The following is a 17,007-nucleotide window of genomic DNA, read 5'->3' as shown; positions in this document are numbered from 1 at the left end:
TATTGGTTGCAGGTACCATTTGCACAGCACTGGCACAAGAGTCACTGTGGATTTGTAGGGAACATCATGCCACAAGTATGTTTCAGGAAGGCATTTTGGATGGTGGAGTGTCCCTCTCCCCAAATCTCAGCAAAACATGAAATCCCTCTCTGCTGGGGTTGGTGGCAATACCAGTAAGAAGATCCACTGTGGACTGGAGCTGGCTTCCTCCTCTCAGAAGTGCTGGAGAGTCAGGCTGCACTTGGAGTACAGAGAGAAAGAAATTGTGACTATTTCAGCTTCTCACTGGCTGCTCACAGGACCTGATTGGATGAGGGTAGAGGAGAAGAGCACTGTGCATCTCACATAATTATTTTTATGGAATTCTCCATTTTAGAGCCAGCTGGGACTGAACAAAAAAGCAAGTTTCCTCTCTTGTGACATGATCAGCTAAAAGTAGCATAAATTCACATGAGAACCTTTGCTGGCTCCAGTCACATCCTTGAGCTCTGTTTGCAGCCCTTGTAGCAATCCTGCTGCTCCCAGAAACTGCCACCATGGAACCATGGAGTTCTGGCAGTTCCTTGCAGGTCAGAATGGGGTGAGTATTTATTTCTAGCACAGTTTGTCTCCAGGTGTTGGTTTCTATAAGCACAGAAGTGTTCTGGGAGTAAGAAATGCCCCATTCCTGTTGGTTCTTGCCTCATTCCAGGACTGGTTCTGGTCACCTCCCACTGAGGGAAGGTAGCATGAGAGGCTGTCCTAAGCAGCACTGCTGTTTTTCAGGGCCTGATCAAAACCTTTGCAGCTTTTCCAGAAAGCAGACAGGAGCACTGTCCCTGCATAGCACAGAGGAACAACCTGGGAACGGCGTGAAATGCCCAGGAAACGCCAGGGGTCACTGGTTCTGCAGCTCACAGTCAGTCAGTAACAGGACGGCGGCCCCTGAATGACATGTTTATTGTACGAGTCAGAAATAAACCCTGAGTTACCAGCTGGAGAACAAAGTTAAATTAAAAAATAAAGGGTGGTTTGGTTCAGAGTTTCCTACTGAGGGGAAGAAAAACCCCAAATGGTAAAAGCCGCAGCCAGAGCCAGCCCAAAGCCTCCGCTTTGCCAGGGAGGAGGTCTTGTTGTCATCCCCCGCTGCACAGGTGACAAACCCTGCAGTGATGGGAGAACACAGAGATGGGAGAGCAGAGGGGAGGAATGAGCCAAACCTAGGAGGTGTCCCGGCCTCCTGAACATCTGGGGGAGGGCTTGGAAAAAACATGGTGTGCTTTGTTCAGAGATCTGAGCTGCTGGCTGGGCTGGGGGAGAACGGGAGAGAGGGAGAAAGAGAGGCTGCAAAATCCACCTTATGTGGAACAAACACACAGGACTTGGAGAGGAGGGAGGTCCTTCGTGGACACGAGTGCTACTGACTGGGAGGCTGCAGGGCCACCTTTGGGAAATGCATCCAAAGGTCTGAGGGAGGAAAAGCCCCAAAGCTTAAACCCCAAGTGTGACACAGTCTTCTAGCTGCTGTGGAGCTGGAGAGGATCAGTTCCAAGAAATGCTGTAGCAACAACAAATACCTGGTCCTACACAGGGAAGGGTGAATCAGAGCTGCTTTTTAGTGCCACTTGACATCAGTTATACATTCTAGTTCTCATATACACAGATGGATTTCTTTATAAATCAACAATTTACACGTCAAAAAAGTTTTACACTGAAGTTTTCTCAGCAAAGATCAGTCCACATGAGGAGGAGCCAGTCTTTCAGGAGCAGGAAGGCACTTGGCCTCTTGAGAGCAAGTCCCCAGGGGAGCCCCTGTGCAGACCCCGCCCGTTCCCTGTCCCCCTCTTCTGTAGGTGTGCAAAATCCAGGCTGTTCCTGCACTGTGGGGCCTCACAGGGTGGTGGAGGGGAGCTTCTTCACCCGCCTCTGTGCCAGGATGGAGGATTCGATGGGCTTCAGCTGAGGGCTTGGCTTGGAGCTGTTCAGTGCCGAGTATGTGGCAGCCATGGCGCCCTGGAGAGGGGCACAGAGGAGTCACTCAGGTGCAGGAGAGCTACTTCACACTCATGGCTTTACAAGACGGGAGCAGAGTGGCTACATCCGCAAACAAAGCCAGAAGCATCTTTCTTGTTTCTTTAAGTCTCCCTCCTGCACTGACATGCTGTTAAATAATCTCCCCTTTCTTTCCTCCCAAAAACCCCTGCTTGTCTGTACTGCCTACCCTGGCTCACACCTCTCTAGACTTCCCTCCTGCTTTTCCACTCCAGATTTTGTACCTTTACAAGCTGAATGTCCTGGTGATTGAGCTGGCTCTGGGGTAAACTGTCCTTCTGTGTTATCCAAGGATGCTGCAGGACCTGCTTGGCTGTGAGACGCTGGTGAGGATCTACGTGGAGCATCTTTGATACCAGATCCTACAGGCATTGTTTGGAAAGTCAGATTTTAGAAGATTTCATAATTTAAATGCAAAAAAACCCACCTGTGTACGCCCCCAGATTAGGATTTAAATGCAGAGGCCAAGTTTAAAGTCCCCAGACATCAATGTCTTTTTGTATGAAATATGTTTTTGGCAGGCCTGGGGGGTAGAACACAGAGTAAACCCCACATGGGTCAAGCACGAGGTTGGTTTTCCATGCAAATATCACAGCCAGAGCTAAAACAAAGCTACTCTAAGGGATTTGTGTAGGATAGAAGCTGCAGTGCTGGTTTTCTTCTCTCTTTTGTGTGCTCCCTCCCCAGCCTGCTCTATATTTGCCTCACAGCAACCCCAACGCCAACAAATATCAAACCCTACCTTGGCCATGTCAGAAATAGTGTCCCAGTTGCCCCCACTGATGGAGAACTTCCCCCCTCCTATCCGTGTCAGGATCTCTTCTGGAGTGTCACTGGGACCATTTGCAAAGGGAGTGCAGCTGGGGAGAGAGGAGAGAGCCCTGGATTTACTGACCCAGGCAGGAGGAGAGGCACAGCTGTCCCCATAGAGCACAAGAGGACAGGGGTCACAGCCCCAACCACTGCCTTACCCTGCCAGCATCGTGTACAGCAGGACCCCCAGGCTCCAGATGTCACAGCCCTCGTCGTAGCCTTGGCGTTTCAGGACCTGAACACAACAAGCAAAAGGAAAAAAGTGTGTTTGGTTCCTGTTGTTGAGTTCATTTCAGAAGAGGGGCTTGACCTGGGTGCAGTCCATATGAAAAGCTTCCAGAGCTGGACAGAACAGCAAAGTCTGGGATTAAAATATCAGGATTCAAAATTACTACAAGTGGTATTTCTGTAACTGCCTCTTCCAGGGCAGGATGGAGATGGGAACAGGGCAGACCCACTGTGCCAAGTGGCAGCACAGGTTAGGGGAGGGACAAGGGGACTGCTGGAGGGTCTCATGTCAGTAAGGTGCTCACCTCGGGTGCCACGAAGTTTGCTGTGTAACAAGGGGTCATGAGGAGCCCGTTCTCAGCCCTGAGCTGCTTGGCAAAGCCAAAATCACAAATTCGGATGCTCTCCGGGTTCCCTGATTTATCCACATAGAGGATATTGCTGGGCTTCAGGTCCCTGTGAACCACCTGTGGAGCCAAGAAAGCTGTGCTTGTACCCCAAGTAGATAAAGGTCTGAAAGCTGCCTGAGGTCACTCATCCTCTGCTCTGGCCTCACATCAGCTTTGCCCAGAGGGCAACACCAGCAAGAAATAATTGTCATGATGGGCAGAGTTACTCCCTGGAGGAGAAGGGAGCACAGAGTAATGCCAGGGAGCTTCTCAGGAAAACAGTCGTGACCACACTCACCCCTTGGGAATGCAGATACTCCACTGTTTTACAGATCATATGCAGGACTGAACTGGCTTCTCTCTCCGAGAAAAATTTCTGTCTGAGGATTTTATCCAGCAGCTCCCCTCCCCTCATGAGCTCGGTCACCAGGTACACGTACTTCCCATCATCGTACACCTGCCAAAGAAAACATGGGTGGGGTAATCAAAATGTGCTTCCACAGGTTCCCTTTTGTACTCCCATCACCAAGGAGCAGATAGGGATCAGCAGAGGTGGCTCTGGGGATGTTTCTGAACCCCATGATCATGGAATATTCCAACCTCAAAGGGACCCACAGGGATCACTGATCCAGCTCCTGGCCCTGCCCAGACACTCCAACAGTCCCACCCTAAACACCCCTGGCAGCGCTGTCCAAGAGCTCCTGGAGCTCTGGCAGCCTCAGGGCCTGAGCCTGGGCAGTGCCCAGCACCCTCTGGGGAAGTACCTTCTCCCGACAGAGAAACAGCAACACGTGGAGCTGAGTCGCTGGGCAGTCCCTGCTGGGGCTGAGCTCTGCCCAGCCAGTCTGCACTTCCTAAACCAAAGCACGGGGAAGTCTCTCAAGCCACACTCACATCTTTCAGGGTGATGATGTTTGGGTGCTGCCCATACCGCAGCAGGATCTCAATCTCCTCAGAAGGGTCTCGCTTGCTCTTGTCAATCACCTGCAAGAGTAGGGACACACTGTAGCCACCACAGATGGGAAAGGGGCCAGGACAATGCACAGGAGCTGAGTTTGGAGCCCCGCAGACCTTCTGTGCCATATCCACTCCATCCCCTCATCTCTTTAGCTCAAGAAATACTTAAGTTGCTTCATCACTTCTGTGTCCCCAGCCCACAAAATTTTATGTCTTTTGTAAAGACCTGATGTAACTACAGCTTTGCAAAGGAGATGCTCTCCCCCCTCTGAGGGAGGAGGACACTGCTTCCCTGCTATTCCTAGGGAAGTGCAGGTACCCGCAGAGCAGCACAGAAATTGTCCTTTTATGTCCTAGATGAGCCTAAAACTCATCCTGATCCACCCCTTGCCAGGGGCAGGGACACCTTCCACTATCCCAGGCTGCTCCAAGCCCTGTCCAACCTGGCCTTGGACACTTCCAGGGATGGGGCAGCCACAGGTGCTCTGGGCAAAGATGTAACAGGGGAACTCAGTTGGGAGGGCAGATCCCAGACCTTGACTGCGTACTCCATGTTAGTGGCCTTGTGGATGCAGCGTTTGCAGACGGAGTAGGAACCGACGCCGATGGCTTCCTTCACCACATACCCATCGCTGAACTGGACATTCTTGCCATGCAGCTGCTGCCAGGGCACAAAGGACAGCTTAGCTGGGAGGGTTCAGGGAAGGGTTTGTGCAACATGATGAGTTAACTGCAGCACAGAGAGAGCTGTCAGACTGTCTGTACATCCCACAGCTTCTCCTCCTGGCGGGGAGCGGGAGGAGAGGAGAACAAGGCAGATATAGGTCAGTGGGCCAACGCTGCCTGCACCCAGCACGGTGCCTTTGCCTTTGGTTGCCCAACCCACAGGCATTACAGACCCCCTGCCAGCACAGATCCACCTGGGGACAGGAAAGCCACAGCCCTGACAGCCGATGCCCTGACAGCCTGTGCACAATGTGACAGTCAGTGGTGATGGAAGAACAGGAGGCAAGAATTCCAAAGAGAAATGCCTCAGGCTCCAGGTGGTGCAGAAGTCCTACAGACCTGGAGCATCCCTGCACCTCCAAAGAGCTGTTCCTCTGTCCCCATTCCTACCTGCACAACTGAATGTAGGGGTGGCTGGGCAGGTTTCACTTTGCCATCCTCCATTAACCCGGTTGCCACAAAACTGAAGCCTCGGAAGAGCTGATGGGCCCCCGCACTTGGGGGCACACCCGGGGAATCTGCAGCAGGAGTTGAGAGACAGCTCAAGAAGGGCCTGAGCAGCAGAAGTCTTCCCCTTGCTCCCAGGAGCTACTTTAATTTATTTGAGACACGAGCCACACCAGCGACACTGAGTTTACCCCTAACATCCCACAGAGAATCATGGAATTGTCCAGCTTGGAAAAGCCCTCTAAGATCAGTCCAACAATTCCCCCAGCACTGCCAATGTCCCCAAGTGCCACATTCACATGACTTTTAAACCCTTGCAGGGATGGTGACTCCACCACTGCTCTGGGCAGCCTGACAACCCTTTTGGGAGAAGAAATCCCTGATATCCAACCTAAACCTTCCCTATGCAGAAACCTTATCCTGCTGGTGCCAGATACTCCCTGGTGTGAAGTCACAGAGTAACATCTCAGAGGAAAGTTGGGCTTTGCCTCAAGTCATACAAACCTTTTGGTGTCCGTGACGTGAACTCTGTGTCAAAATAAAAGGTGTCATCTGGCTGGCCCACTGCAGGCTTGAAAGGGGGTTTGATTTCCCTGCGGTACAGCTTCTGCAAAACACACAAAACCCAAAAAACAGCTGCAAAAACACCTTGGAAGTTCTCCCACAGGCACCTTCTCCCACTGGGTGCAAAGGCTGGTGAGGAATGAAGGCCAGGAAGAGATTTTGTGAAACTCTGTGTCTTAGCATTTTGCTACAGCTCAGTGAGGTGACAGGCCCAGGTATGAGACAGTTACATGACAGAGAATTTTGGTTTTGGAAAGGGTTATTGGAGTGGATGGGGACAGGGGCTGGTGGCTCTCCCATAGCTGGCCAAGCGTCAGGACTGTGCTATTCCTGCTGCCAGAACTGTGTTACTGGTGCTGAGTGGTGCAGAAATTTGCTCTTTCTGATACTCACGTTCCAGTCGATGGTGGAGTAGAAAGGGTGTCGCTTGATCTCCTCTGCCCCATCTGGCCCAGACCCTGCAAGGGACACCACAGGTCATGTTGTACTGAACCCCCAACAAAGCCAAGGGGACAGCCAGGGAGGCAGCACAGCCAGGTGTCACAGAGAACCTCAGAAACAAAAAAAAAGACCAAGGTCTTACCTAATCTGTTGGCTGGATTCCTTTTGAAAAGGGCTCGTAGGAGACTCTGAGCCTCAGTGCTCAGGAACTGTGGCATGCCCAGTTTCGCTCTGGGGAGGAAGTTATGCAATCAGCTGCAGGTTTGGAGAAGTCAACCCACAAGGCAACTGCAGCACCTCCACCCCCAAAATGCACAATCATCTCTCTGGCATTTATACTGCACCCTTTAAACGGATGGCTGATATGGCACCACTTGCCAAATAACGCCACAGAATTGCAAGAGACCCCAGTTGCAACATCCCTCCTGTGCAGACAGGAGAGAGAAACTCTTACTTGAGGATGAGGGTCATCGTCTCCTTACGGTCCTTCCCCTGGAAGGGCAGTGCCCCTGTGAGCATTTCAAACTGGGAGGGAAAGAGAAGAAGGGGGGTCATATCTGAGCAAGGCTCGGTTGCACAGGTCCCATTGCCCCTTCCTGCTTGTGAGGGGTCCCAAGCCTGGCTCTGACAGAGCTCACAGGCATGGCAAGTTCCCAGCAGCAGTTTGGCTCTCGGGGTTTTTCTGGGAATGTGTCCAGGCCAGCGCCGGCTCCTGCCGGAGCCCTGGGATCCAGCAGCTGCCAGATGGTGGCACCAGATCTGCACTGACAGCGACAGCCCGGTGCTGGGGTGGACATGGACACCCCCATGCACCCCATAGAGACCCTCATGCATCCCACGCACTCCATGGACACCCCCACACACCCCACAGCCCCCTCACATCCCAGCACAGCAGCCTCGAGGGACCAGCACTCCTGGCTGGAGGCCTGGACAGCCCCTTAGGACTCTTTGGGGTCAGCAGGACACACAGAGCCATGTCTGGTGTTCTGGAGCAGGGGCAGCTGGCATTCCCAGTCCTAGGCAGGGTACCCACCATGAGGACTCCATAGGACCACCAGTCAGCACTGTGCGAGTGGCCCTGGCGATTGACCACCTCTGGAGCCATGTACTCCACAGTCCCACAGAAAGAGTAGGCTTTCTTCTCGTGGTCTATGGCCTCTTTACTCAAACCAAAATCTGCACAAGAGAAAGCTGTCAGCACACTGCTCCAAACATTTCAAGCAGCTCTGCATTTCAGGAGCCAAACTTGCCGGAGCCCAAGGCTTGGTGGAGCCCCTTACCTGTGAGTTTGATGTGCCCCTCTTCATCCAAGAGGATGCTACAGCAGGAATGGAAAAGCAAGTGGTTACTGTCTGTACTAAGGGCTGGTGAGAGAACAAGCACAGCAAGGGATGGTCTGAGATCATCCTTTGGCTCCCAGAATCCAAAGTAACCTGTCCCTTCTCCCAGTGCTTTAAGCTGCACCAGCAAGACAGGAGTGGGACCAGGAGCAGCTCCCTCCTCTCCACACCCTTGGCTTCAGAGCAAACCAAAGGCCCCAGAGGTTACCCCCCTCTGACCCCCACATTCCCCAGGCAAGGATAACCAAGCTGGAGTGGGCTCTGCAGAGCCCAGCCTGGTCCCTTCTCCCTCTGAAGGCTCCCAGCTGCCTAAAGCTGGAGCCTGGAGGCTGCCACGGATCTCTGCTCAGCCTGTGGCAGGCACAGCTCCTGGCTGGAACCACTGATCTGAGGAGCAGCAGCCTTAGATTGGCACCACCACCTCCCATGCATCCAGCCCCTCTGGAAAGCGGGAGCTGTTCCCTGACTCCAGGCTGGGCTGGAGGCAGGGCTGGGATGCTGCCTCAGCTGGCCACACGTACTTCTCTGGCTTGAGGTCCCTGTAGATGATCCCCAAGCTGTGCAAGTGGTCGAGTCCCAGTGCCAGCTCTGCCAGGTAGAACTTCACATCCTCCTCGGTGAACATGACCTGCAGGCAGGGGGAGAAAGCAGAGAGGTGCTGGGTTACAACGCCAGCAGCTCTCCTGCACCCAGGCAAGGCCTTCCACATCCATGTTGCTCCCTCCTGCCCTTTCTAACTTTTCTAGACTTCACCCACCATTCATGGTTTGGATCAGAATGGACCTTAATGGATCCAGTCCCACCCCTGCCATGGCAGGGACACCTTCCACTGTCCCAGGCTGCTCCAAGCCCTGTCCAGCCTGGTCTTGGACACTGCCAGGGATCCAGGGGCAGCCACAGCTTCTGTGGGCACCCTGTGCCAGGGTCTGCCCACCCTCACAGGAACAATTCCTTCCTTAACTCTAATCCAAAATGACTTTCATTTTATTCTTGTTCTTTAGGAGATGCTCATCTGAAGCTGTTGCAGGGGTGGGACCTGCCACCTGTGCTACTGCTTTTCTGCTGGAGCACAGGACTCCCACAACACCCTCTCCTGGTGCCAGCTCTGGACTAGCAGCAGGCTGGAGGCTGTTTTCACCCTCTCAAGGACTGCAAGGGTCAGTTGCTTCTCCAGGTAATAAGTAGAGATGAGCTGAACCTTAGCAGCCCACCGAGATGCCAGAGCATACCCACCTCTTTGGAAAGTCGAGTGAAAAGGTCACCTCCTCTGAGGAAATCCAAGATGAGGTACAGCTTCCCCTCCGTCTGGAATGCTGAAACACAAGCCAGAGCAGGAATCAGAGCCCTGCACTGAGGGAAGGCTCCGTGGTGTTACATTAATCACTTAAATCCCAGTGGTTCCGGCTGGGCACAAGCCCTGCATGGTTCCTGGGTCAAATGCAGGTAGAGCTGATGGGGTAAAGGAAATGGCTTGTCCCTGCTGCTGAAATGGGAGCTCCCCACAGCACTCTGGCACTGCAGAAAATCCTCATTTTACAGGGGGTCTGGTTCCCTTTCCAGCAGTGATACCCTCCTGAAAGGGCTGTTTTCCCGGGAGAGGTGCTGGTCACCTTACAGGAACAAAGCTGTCCTTGCCTTCCCCAGAGTCAGAGCATTAACCCTGCCAAACTCCAGCTCAGCTAGTTAGCTCTGCTTTCTCAGTTTCTCGTGGTTTAATGTTTTAATCCCAGGGATTTGATGTTTAAACCTCCTCTTCCAGTCCATGCTTAGTTCCCCATTCCTTAGCTGGAGCAGGCAGTGGGACCACAGATCCTTCCAGGAAAGGATCTGTGTTCAGGGGATTGTGTTTAAAGGCAGCCAGAGTCTGCTGGAGCTGCAGCCCCTCTCCTGTAGTATCCCATGAACCCATGTTTTTACACTCTCCCAGCACCCCAATAAGCTCCACTCACCGTAGTGGAGTTTCACCACAAAGGGATGGTTGACATCAGCCAGGATGTCCCTTTCTATCTTCGTCCTCAGTCGGTCCCGCACTGTGGGAAGAGAGGAGCAGCTCAGACACAGAAAAAGGCCCTGGCCAGTGTCCAGCCCCATCCCAGCCTTAAGCACCAAGCAGCTTCAGCCAGGTGTTTTCCCACCTCCATCATGATGCTCTTAAACAGATGAAAGAAAAGGAGGATGTTTTGCTGGGATAAAGATGCTTCTCTTTCACCCAGCCCACCCCAGGGCCAGCAGTGACATTTCCCCAGTGGAAATGGGATCAGAGCACTGCAGGAGGAGTCTCCTTCCTACCTTTCAGCGTTGCCTTCTTGAGCACTTTCATGGCATAGAGGTGGTTGCTGTCTGGGGGGGTTATTTTTCTCACCAAGAAAACCTGAGGCAGAAGAACACCACATTCACCAAGTACTAAACACTGGCAGTAGGAGCTGGATGCTTCACAAAGTGGTAAACCCCAGAGTGTCCCTAAGAAGCTCAAGCTTTCCCCTGGGGTTTCCAGGGAAGTGCTGTGTGTGGACTCCTCTCACCCCCCAGTTTCATGCTGCACTTTCTCCTTTCCAGCCTTCCACACCTCCTGACTCCTGCAGCTCCTGTGGGGCTGATGCCTGAGAGCTGTGACTGGAGGCACTGATGCTTCACTGTACCATTAAAGCCTCCTGGTTTGCCAGTCACATCAACTCTGGATTTTTATCTCCTACCCTTCTCTGATGTCTCATTCTACCTGGTTTTAGGCAGCATCAAAAGGACACCACCTGCAAGTGGTGGGCTTGGCTACTGGTTGGACTGGATGATCCCAGAAGTCTTTTCCAACTTTTCTCTGATTCTACAAAGCCTCTGCTGCATTTGCCCAGGCAGCAGCACACAGTCCTGTCCAAGCCCCCACTGTCAGCTGGTAACTGTCTGACATAAAGCTGATTTAATGTATCAGCAGATGGTCTGTAAGAGACCTGGATTATTGAAATAGATAAGAGCTGCAGGCTACTTCCTTCCTCCTTCACAGAAGGGAAACTGGACCATAAGAGAGGGCACAAACCTAGCCTGGGGCACACAGCAGCAGTTCTGAGAAGGGAGGAACATGCCCAGGAACATTCCTGGGAGTCAGGAAAGCGGTTTTGTTGGGGATGGTTCTTTTCGTCACCAGAATCATTTCCCTGGCATGGCACATAGGAAGAAGTGATCTCACCTTGCCAAAAGAGCCCTGTCCCAGCACCTTCAGGAGCTCAAACTGTGAGGGGTCAGCCTTCTCGGAGCCCTCCTTCACATGGTGTGTGATGTTGATTTCCTGCACAATGCCTTCCCCCTGAAACAGAGGGCACACTGTTGGCAGGGACTCCTGAGCAAGGGAAAGCAGCCTTCTGGGATTGTGGAACAAGGACTGCAGCTCCAGACCCACAGGAGCCACACGTGAGAGAACCATGAAAGTTGGTGCTTGTCACAGGTATCAGCATCTGCAATCAATAAGTCAGGGTAGGGAGGACCAGATAAATACAGAGCCCTCCCTCCCAACCACAGGAGCTGCTTTGAACTGCATTTCAGAAGAGTGCTTGAGAAGCACCTTCCTTTTTGAGGCACTGGTAGCAAAAACAGGAGTGTTTATGCCACTAAAAATCCCACAACACAAAAAATACGGCACTGTTGTCAAAACAGGGCCAGGGCTGGCAAAAATCAGACATGTTGGAGCCCATCTGCTCAGCAATCTGAGCAACTCTGCAACAGAAGTCTTAGTGCATCTTCAGCACATACAGATGATGCTTTAGCAGACTCCAGCCTTCAAGAAGATTGAGGGGAAGCCAAGGTCTCTGGCACATGTTTTGTTTAAAACATATTATTTTACTTAAAAAAAAATAAAGAAGAAAAAATAGATTTAATCAGCATAAATAGAATAAACTCACCAAGGGATCTGGGCCAAAACAGCCACAGTCCCTAAGGTGATGCTGAAACACCTCCTATTCCCAGCAAAATTTTGGACCCAAAGGACAGCAATTAAGTTCAAAATTCTATTAAACTCTGCTGTCCCCAGCCCTGGGGAAGTTATGGCCAGCAGAGGCTGCAGAAAGCTGGAACTACAATTTATTTTTTTCCCTTGCAGAGTTGGGGGAAAAAACTTACACTTTGTTTTCTAGACCTATTCAGACACTTAGTCTGGAACCACCTAATCAAAGCAGCTTTTAAAGACAGTCAGAGGCAGGTGCCAGCCCTGCCTGTCCTCCTGCCCAGCCCACTCCCACCCTCCAGAGCCCATGGATGTGGTTGCCCACCGACATTGCACTCCATCCCCTCCCCACTTTCAGGCTGGGTTTTTCCCAGTTTAGGAAGTGGCTTTGTTTCCATGGTGGGAGCTCTGCTCTCTCCTGTGCTACTCAGGCACTCAGGGCAGGGGCACAGGAGCTCCCTGGTGTTATCCTGCCTTTCCCTGGGCTTGGTGGTCACAGGCAAGAAAGATCCCATAATCCCTTAAGCAACACATTTTCGTGTTTCCAATGATCTCCCAGCTTAAACCAGCCACTTTGCACTTCTGGGTCCATCTGGAGGCTTAGTCCCTGCAGACAGCTGCTGTGAGGAACAACTTCCCACCTTCAGAGCTGGAGCAGGAGCCGGCCAAGTTCAGCTCCTCCTGCCAGCTCAGCTCTCCAGGGAGAAAGCCCACAGCAGGGAGAGACCCATCAGGAAGAAATTCTTCCCTGTGAGGGTGATGAGGCCCTGGCCCAGGGTGCCCAGAGAAGCTGTGGCTGCCCCTGGATCATTGGAAGTGTCCAAGGCCAGGTTGGATGGGACTTGGAACAACCTGGGATAGTGGGAGGTGTTCCTGCCATGGCAGGGGTGGCACTGGATAGGCTTTAAGGTCCCCTCCAGCCCAGACCATCCTGTGATCCTTATACCACAGAAACACTTTGAGAAGCCATTTGGTATCTTGCTGACACAAGGGAGGATTTTCCCTCATGGATTCATCCACCAACTTGGAATTCAACACTCAGGACTCTTGTGACGAGCTCCTACAGCCTGGCTGGCAGCACACACAAGCCTCCAGCACAAAACTACCTGTGTGCCACTGAGGTCAGCTTCTTCCAGAGTCACCACAACAAACTATCCCAGAAGGCAGAGAAAGAAAAGCAAGCCAGAGTGCCTTGAACATCCATGGGAAGCATCAGACAGCGGCAGGAAGGCAAGCGGAGTGAGGTGGCAGGGGGAGGTGGCAGCGGTACTGACCGGGCTGGCGAGCTGGCTGGGGGCAGGCAACTGCAGGCTGCAGGGCTTGGCTCGCTGCTTCCTCTGCAGCCAGAGCGTCAGGAACGCCCAAACACGGGGAAGTTTAGGGTCCCTCTCCATTGTCCCATCCCGATCAACATCGTCTGGCCCCGGGAACTGCAGCCCCGGTGTGGGGCTCGGGGCTTGGGGCTCCGCTGGAGCAGGAGCAGGAGCTGCAGGTGGCTGCACAGGCGGATGCGCAGTGGAGATGATGCTTGGTTGCACGGAGGGAGGTTCATGCTCCCCCTGCCTGGCAACAACACTTGTGGTTGGGGCTTTTTTTTTTTTTTCAGGTTTGCTTTTAAGAAAATAATAATCTCACAGCTCCTCGCTGGCATTTGGGTTCCCTGGCTCAGACAAGACACTGATAGAAAACACACACAGTCCCTTAAAGTGATTTCCATCTAATGCTGCCTGAAGTTCATGTCAGGCTGGGTGCTTTGGGTATTTCCTCAACATGGGAAATCGTGAGAAGCCACTTTCCTCTCTAAAACAGAAGAGACAAACTCACAAGAACCCACCCAGAAGTGTGACACCTTGGAGAGCTGCACATCTCTGCTCTCCACTGGCACAGGGATGAGGGGGCAACCACAATGGGATTCCTCCAGGAATGTCTGGATTGGAATTCAGTCCTTCGCTTGCCTTATGCTGCACAAGAGTCCTTGCTGTGGAGTCTGAGTTATTTATCTGAGAGCCACCCTAAAGGTCCATGGTGTTTTTAAAGGCATTTCTTGCTTCTGAACCCACCATGGCTCAGATTATGGTCAGGACAGAGCAGAGGTATTTAGAGGGCTTGTTTTGCCTCCTTCCCCCTCCAAACCTTTGACCTTTCCATCAGGACAGACAGATGTTTCCTGCAGCAAGACCCCAGAGGGTGCTGGTAAGAAAGAAGCCCCTTGAAATGAGTCAAAAGACACCCACACAAAAGGAAATAGCCCCATGTCAGCACTGATTTCTGAATTCCTCCTGAGAGTGCAGAGGATGGAACCAGAGAGACAAATTATGACTGTCTTACCCCCTCTGCCCCCACCACGTGCTCTTCAAGAACTGATAATGAAAGATACAAATGACTGAACAGCAGTGAGGCAGCTGGGCCCAGCCCCACCACGGTGCCCGCTGAGCTCCAAGGGCTGGGGCAGGTGCCAGAGTGGGAAAAGCACCTGCAGCAGCTGAGCATAGCAGGAGCCTGGTTCACACTGACACCTCCTGCGTTCTGACACAGCCCAGGACCCTGAGGGAGAAACCCTGTCCACCCTGTGCTGCCCAAGAGAAGCACCCATTCCACAGCAGCTCCGGGTTCTCAGTGTGGGGGAGCAGCAAACTCCCTGTGCCTGGGCCTGGCAGGAGCTGATAAATGTCATTATGACCCAGACAATTTTTCATGTTGTGTTGCCAGCGTGGGAGAGGAGCCTCAGAAAGGCAAGAAAATCTCCCCTGTACATCCACGCAACCAAAACTGCCCGTTCTGGCTCACTGACAAGATCAGAAAGACACAGGAGCCACAAATGGCAGCACGGAAAGGGGGCTGGTGTGGGGAGGAAGGAGGAGGAGGATGAAATCAAGGCCAGGATGTCACGTGAGCAAGTGAGCAATAGCTGCTCTCTGCAGCAGCAGTCCCACAGAGCTGAGAGGGGCTGACAGGACAGCAGGCAGGAAAGGGTTTGGTTTTCAGAGAGCTCCCTGCGAGCTCTGCTTACGCCCTCACGTGTGGGACAAAATGCAAATAAAATGGATGAGTCTCCGTGAGGTGCCCACTGCAGCTCTCCTACCTTGTCTGCCGTGTCCACGAGGTTTTTTTCTATCCAAGTGATGTCAGACTTTGCCTGTGGGACAATAAACAAATGTCAGCACAGAGGGGCTGTGATTCTCTGCTAAAGTTTTCTCAAAGAACTTGTTCAGCAAGACCAGGTGAGCTGTTCACAGCCACTGGGGGTGTCTCACCAGCCATCACACCTCAGGATGTGATTCTGAGCCATGTGGTGGCTCCAGAAGAGCAGTTGGCCCCAGTAAATAAATTTATATTGATTTGATTTGATAGGGTGAGCTGGAGGTGGGACAGGAGCTACTGAGAGGGAGAAGAGAAGGAAAAGCAAGCCCTGAGGAAGGGAGGAGCTGCGTGCGAACAGTGAGATTAGAGCTAAAAATTAACTGATTTTCAGCTCCAGAAGGACCAAATCAGATCAGAGGGGCCCCTGCAGTCACCTCTTCCCCTTCCTCCTCTGCACTGCTGTGCCCTTGCAGGGGGAGCAGCTGGAGAGGGTGACTGTCCCACTGCTCCAGGAGCAGCAGGGTGACATATCTGCCAAAGCCACAGCTGAACCCCTTCCTGAGCAAAAAGTGATCACAAGCAGATCCCGTCCCAGGGATCCCTCCCACCCACCAGGAAAGCAGGTCCATCCTGGCTCCTTCAGACCATGCCCAAGCCCCTGCCTGGGATGGGGCGGGAGGGTTGGATTCCCACAAGCACAGATCTCTGCAGGTCCAGCCCTCCCTGCTCCTGGGGGCTCCCAGCACCTGCTGCCACCCACAGCCTCCAGAAGCATTTTCCACAGATTCCTGCTCTGCTGGGAAATGAGACTGGCTTCTCCTGGAAAATAAAAGCCCAGGAGGTCGCTCCAATCAGAGGAGGAGACAAATTCTGAACCTCCCTGTGCCGCCTTCGCAGGGCACAGACAGCTGAGTCACCCCAGAGCAGAGGCTGGGCACAGATGAACAGGGGGTTTTCCCAAGTTCCAAAAGCAAGTCCTGTTTTCTACTTTCCCCCTTTTTTTTGAGGGAGGATTTTACAAGCCAGAAGCCAAGAGACAGGTTTGTTTTTGCTCGCGTTTTGTCACTTTGCCGGTTGAGACCGTCACATCTAAATGCAAGAAAAAAAAACCACCCTGCAAAAGCTTGAAACAGATTCTGCTCTTGGCATTTTGCTTCCTATTCATCAACAACTAACCAGAAGCTGTTTTAATTTCTGTTGCTTCAACACATGCTCTGGTCCCAAAACACTCCCAAAATCTGGCAGCACCTAGGAAAGACACTTCTTAGAAAGCAGTCATACCCTCCAAAATGCCTTTTCCAAAAGAGTGCTTAATTAAACCTGGATAAGGTCTGGCTCTGTAGAATCAGGAATTCCCTGATTCCTTGTGTCCTGCAAAAGAGACAGAGCCCAGCACAGCAGGCAGAGCAGGTATTTTATCAGACACTTGCCTCCTGGATCCTTGGCTTGCTGCGGAAGAGGAGCCTCAGCATCTCCAAAGCTTTGGGCTGTTATCCTCCCATCCTTGCCCAGCTGGTTCCTGAGCTCGCAGCCCGAGCAGCGCCTGGAGTGGCGCGAGAGCCCTGGTGCTGTGGTTGTGTCACTGGGATGTATTTTGGGAGTTCCACTGAAAGGAAACGGCGGTTTCATATGGGGAAATGGCTTTGTGTGGCCATGGCTGCACAATGCAGCAGCCAAACGAGAACACTGGGTGGCTTTAGGGGTGCTTAGGCATGGAAAGAGCCATCAGCAAATCTCAGCGGGCTTTTCAGGAGGATCAGTTCAGTCCCCCTGTCACACACAGGAAAACAGGCACAGAAAGAGCAATTTCAGGCACTGCACAAGGCAGCAACGAGCAACTGCAAGTCTCAGTAGTTTTCTTGCTCAAAATTTCTCTGCCCCTGCTCTGAGCAGCACAAATGCTGATCCAGCAAGTATGCTCTCCCTGTAGGATCAGTGGAATTGCAGCTCTCCAGGGAAAGAGCCAGGAGGCGGCAGCAGCTTCTGGATCAGCACAGGAGCAATGTGGACCTGCTGGAGAAGGCCATGAAGACATTCCAGGGACTGGAGCTCCTCTGTTCTG

At 52.5% G+C, this 17,007-nt stretch overlaps 1 protein-coding gene across 4 annotated transcripts in view; it reads right to left on the bottom strand.

The window, feature by feature from the left end:
• Positions 1 to 1,572: 1,572 nt before the first annotated feature.
• The window catches only part of RPS6KA1 (ribosomal protein S6 kinase A1), a 30,833-nt gene continuing 15,398 nt past the window's right edge, over positions 1,573 to 17,007 (bottom strand). For 2 of the 4 annotated variants that reach the window (XM_053964483.1, XM_053964486.1), the window contains exons 3-23: positions 14,947 to 15,000; positions 11,115 to 11,231; positions 10,226 to 10,307; positions 9,886 to 9,966; positions 9,170 to 9,249; positions 8,458 to 8,564; positions 7,877 to 7,914; positions 7,630 to 7,772; positions 7,051 to 7,121; positions 6,739 to 6,827; positions 6,549 to 6,613; positions 6,096 to 6,198; positions 5,535 to 5,662; positions 4,954 to 5,079; positions 4,356 to 4,445; positions 3,760 to 3,918; positions 3,378 to 3,539; positions 3,003 to 3,079; positions 2,774 to 2,891; positions 2,256 to 2,393; positions 1,573 to 1,992 (exon numbers count right to left, since the gene is read on the bottom strand). In XM_053964483.1, coding sequence (XP_053820458.1) covers positions 1,870 to 1,992; positions 2,256 to 2,393; positions 2,774 to 2,891; positions 3,003 to 3,079; positions 3,378 to 3,539; positions 3,760 to 3,918; positions 4,356 to 4,445; positions 4,954 to 5,079; positions 5,535 to 5,662; positions 6,096 to 6,198; positions 6,549 to 6,613; positions 6,739 to 6,827; positions 7,051 to 7,121; positions 7,630 to 7,772; positions 7,877 to 7,914; positions 8,458 to 8,564; positions 9,170 to 9,249; positions 9,886 to 9,966; positions 10,226 to 10,307; positions 11,115 to 11,231; positions 14,947 to 15,000 — 2,151 coding nt within the window. In that variant the 3' untranslated portion in view covers positions 1,573 to 1,869. The remainder of the gene's footprint in view (positions 1,993 to 2,255; positions 2,394 to 2,773; positions 2,892 to 3,002; positions 3,080 to 3,377; positions 3,540 to 3,759; positions 3,919 to 4,355; positions 4,446 to 4,953; positions 5,080 to 5,534; positions 5,663 to 6,095; positions 6,199 to 6,548; positions 6,614 to 6,738; positions 6,828 to 7,050; positions 7,122 to 7,629; positions 7,773 to 7,876; positions 7,915 to 8,457; positions 8,565 to 9,169; positions 9,250 to 9,885; positions 9,967 to 10,225; positions 10,308 to 11,114; positions 11,232 to 14,946; positions 15,001 to 17,007) is intronic. The other 2 variants (XM_053964484.1, XM_053964485.1) reach the window with 2 other exon arrangements.

The sequence above is a fragment of the Vidua chalybeata genome, chromosome 25 (genome assembly GCF_026979565.1).
Source record: "Vidua chalybeata isolate OUT-0048 chromosome 25, bVidCha1 merged haplotype, whole genome shotgun sequence".
Classification (NCBI taxonomy): Eukaryota; Metazoa; Chordata; class Aves; order Passeriformes; family Viduidae; genus Vidua; species Vidua chalybeata.
This window is presented reverse-complemented; position numbering and strand designations above follow the sequence as displayed.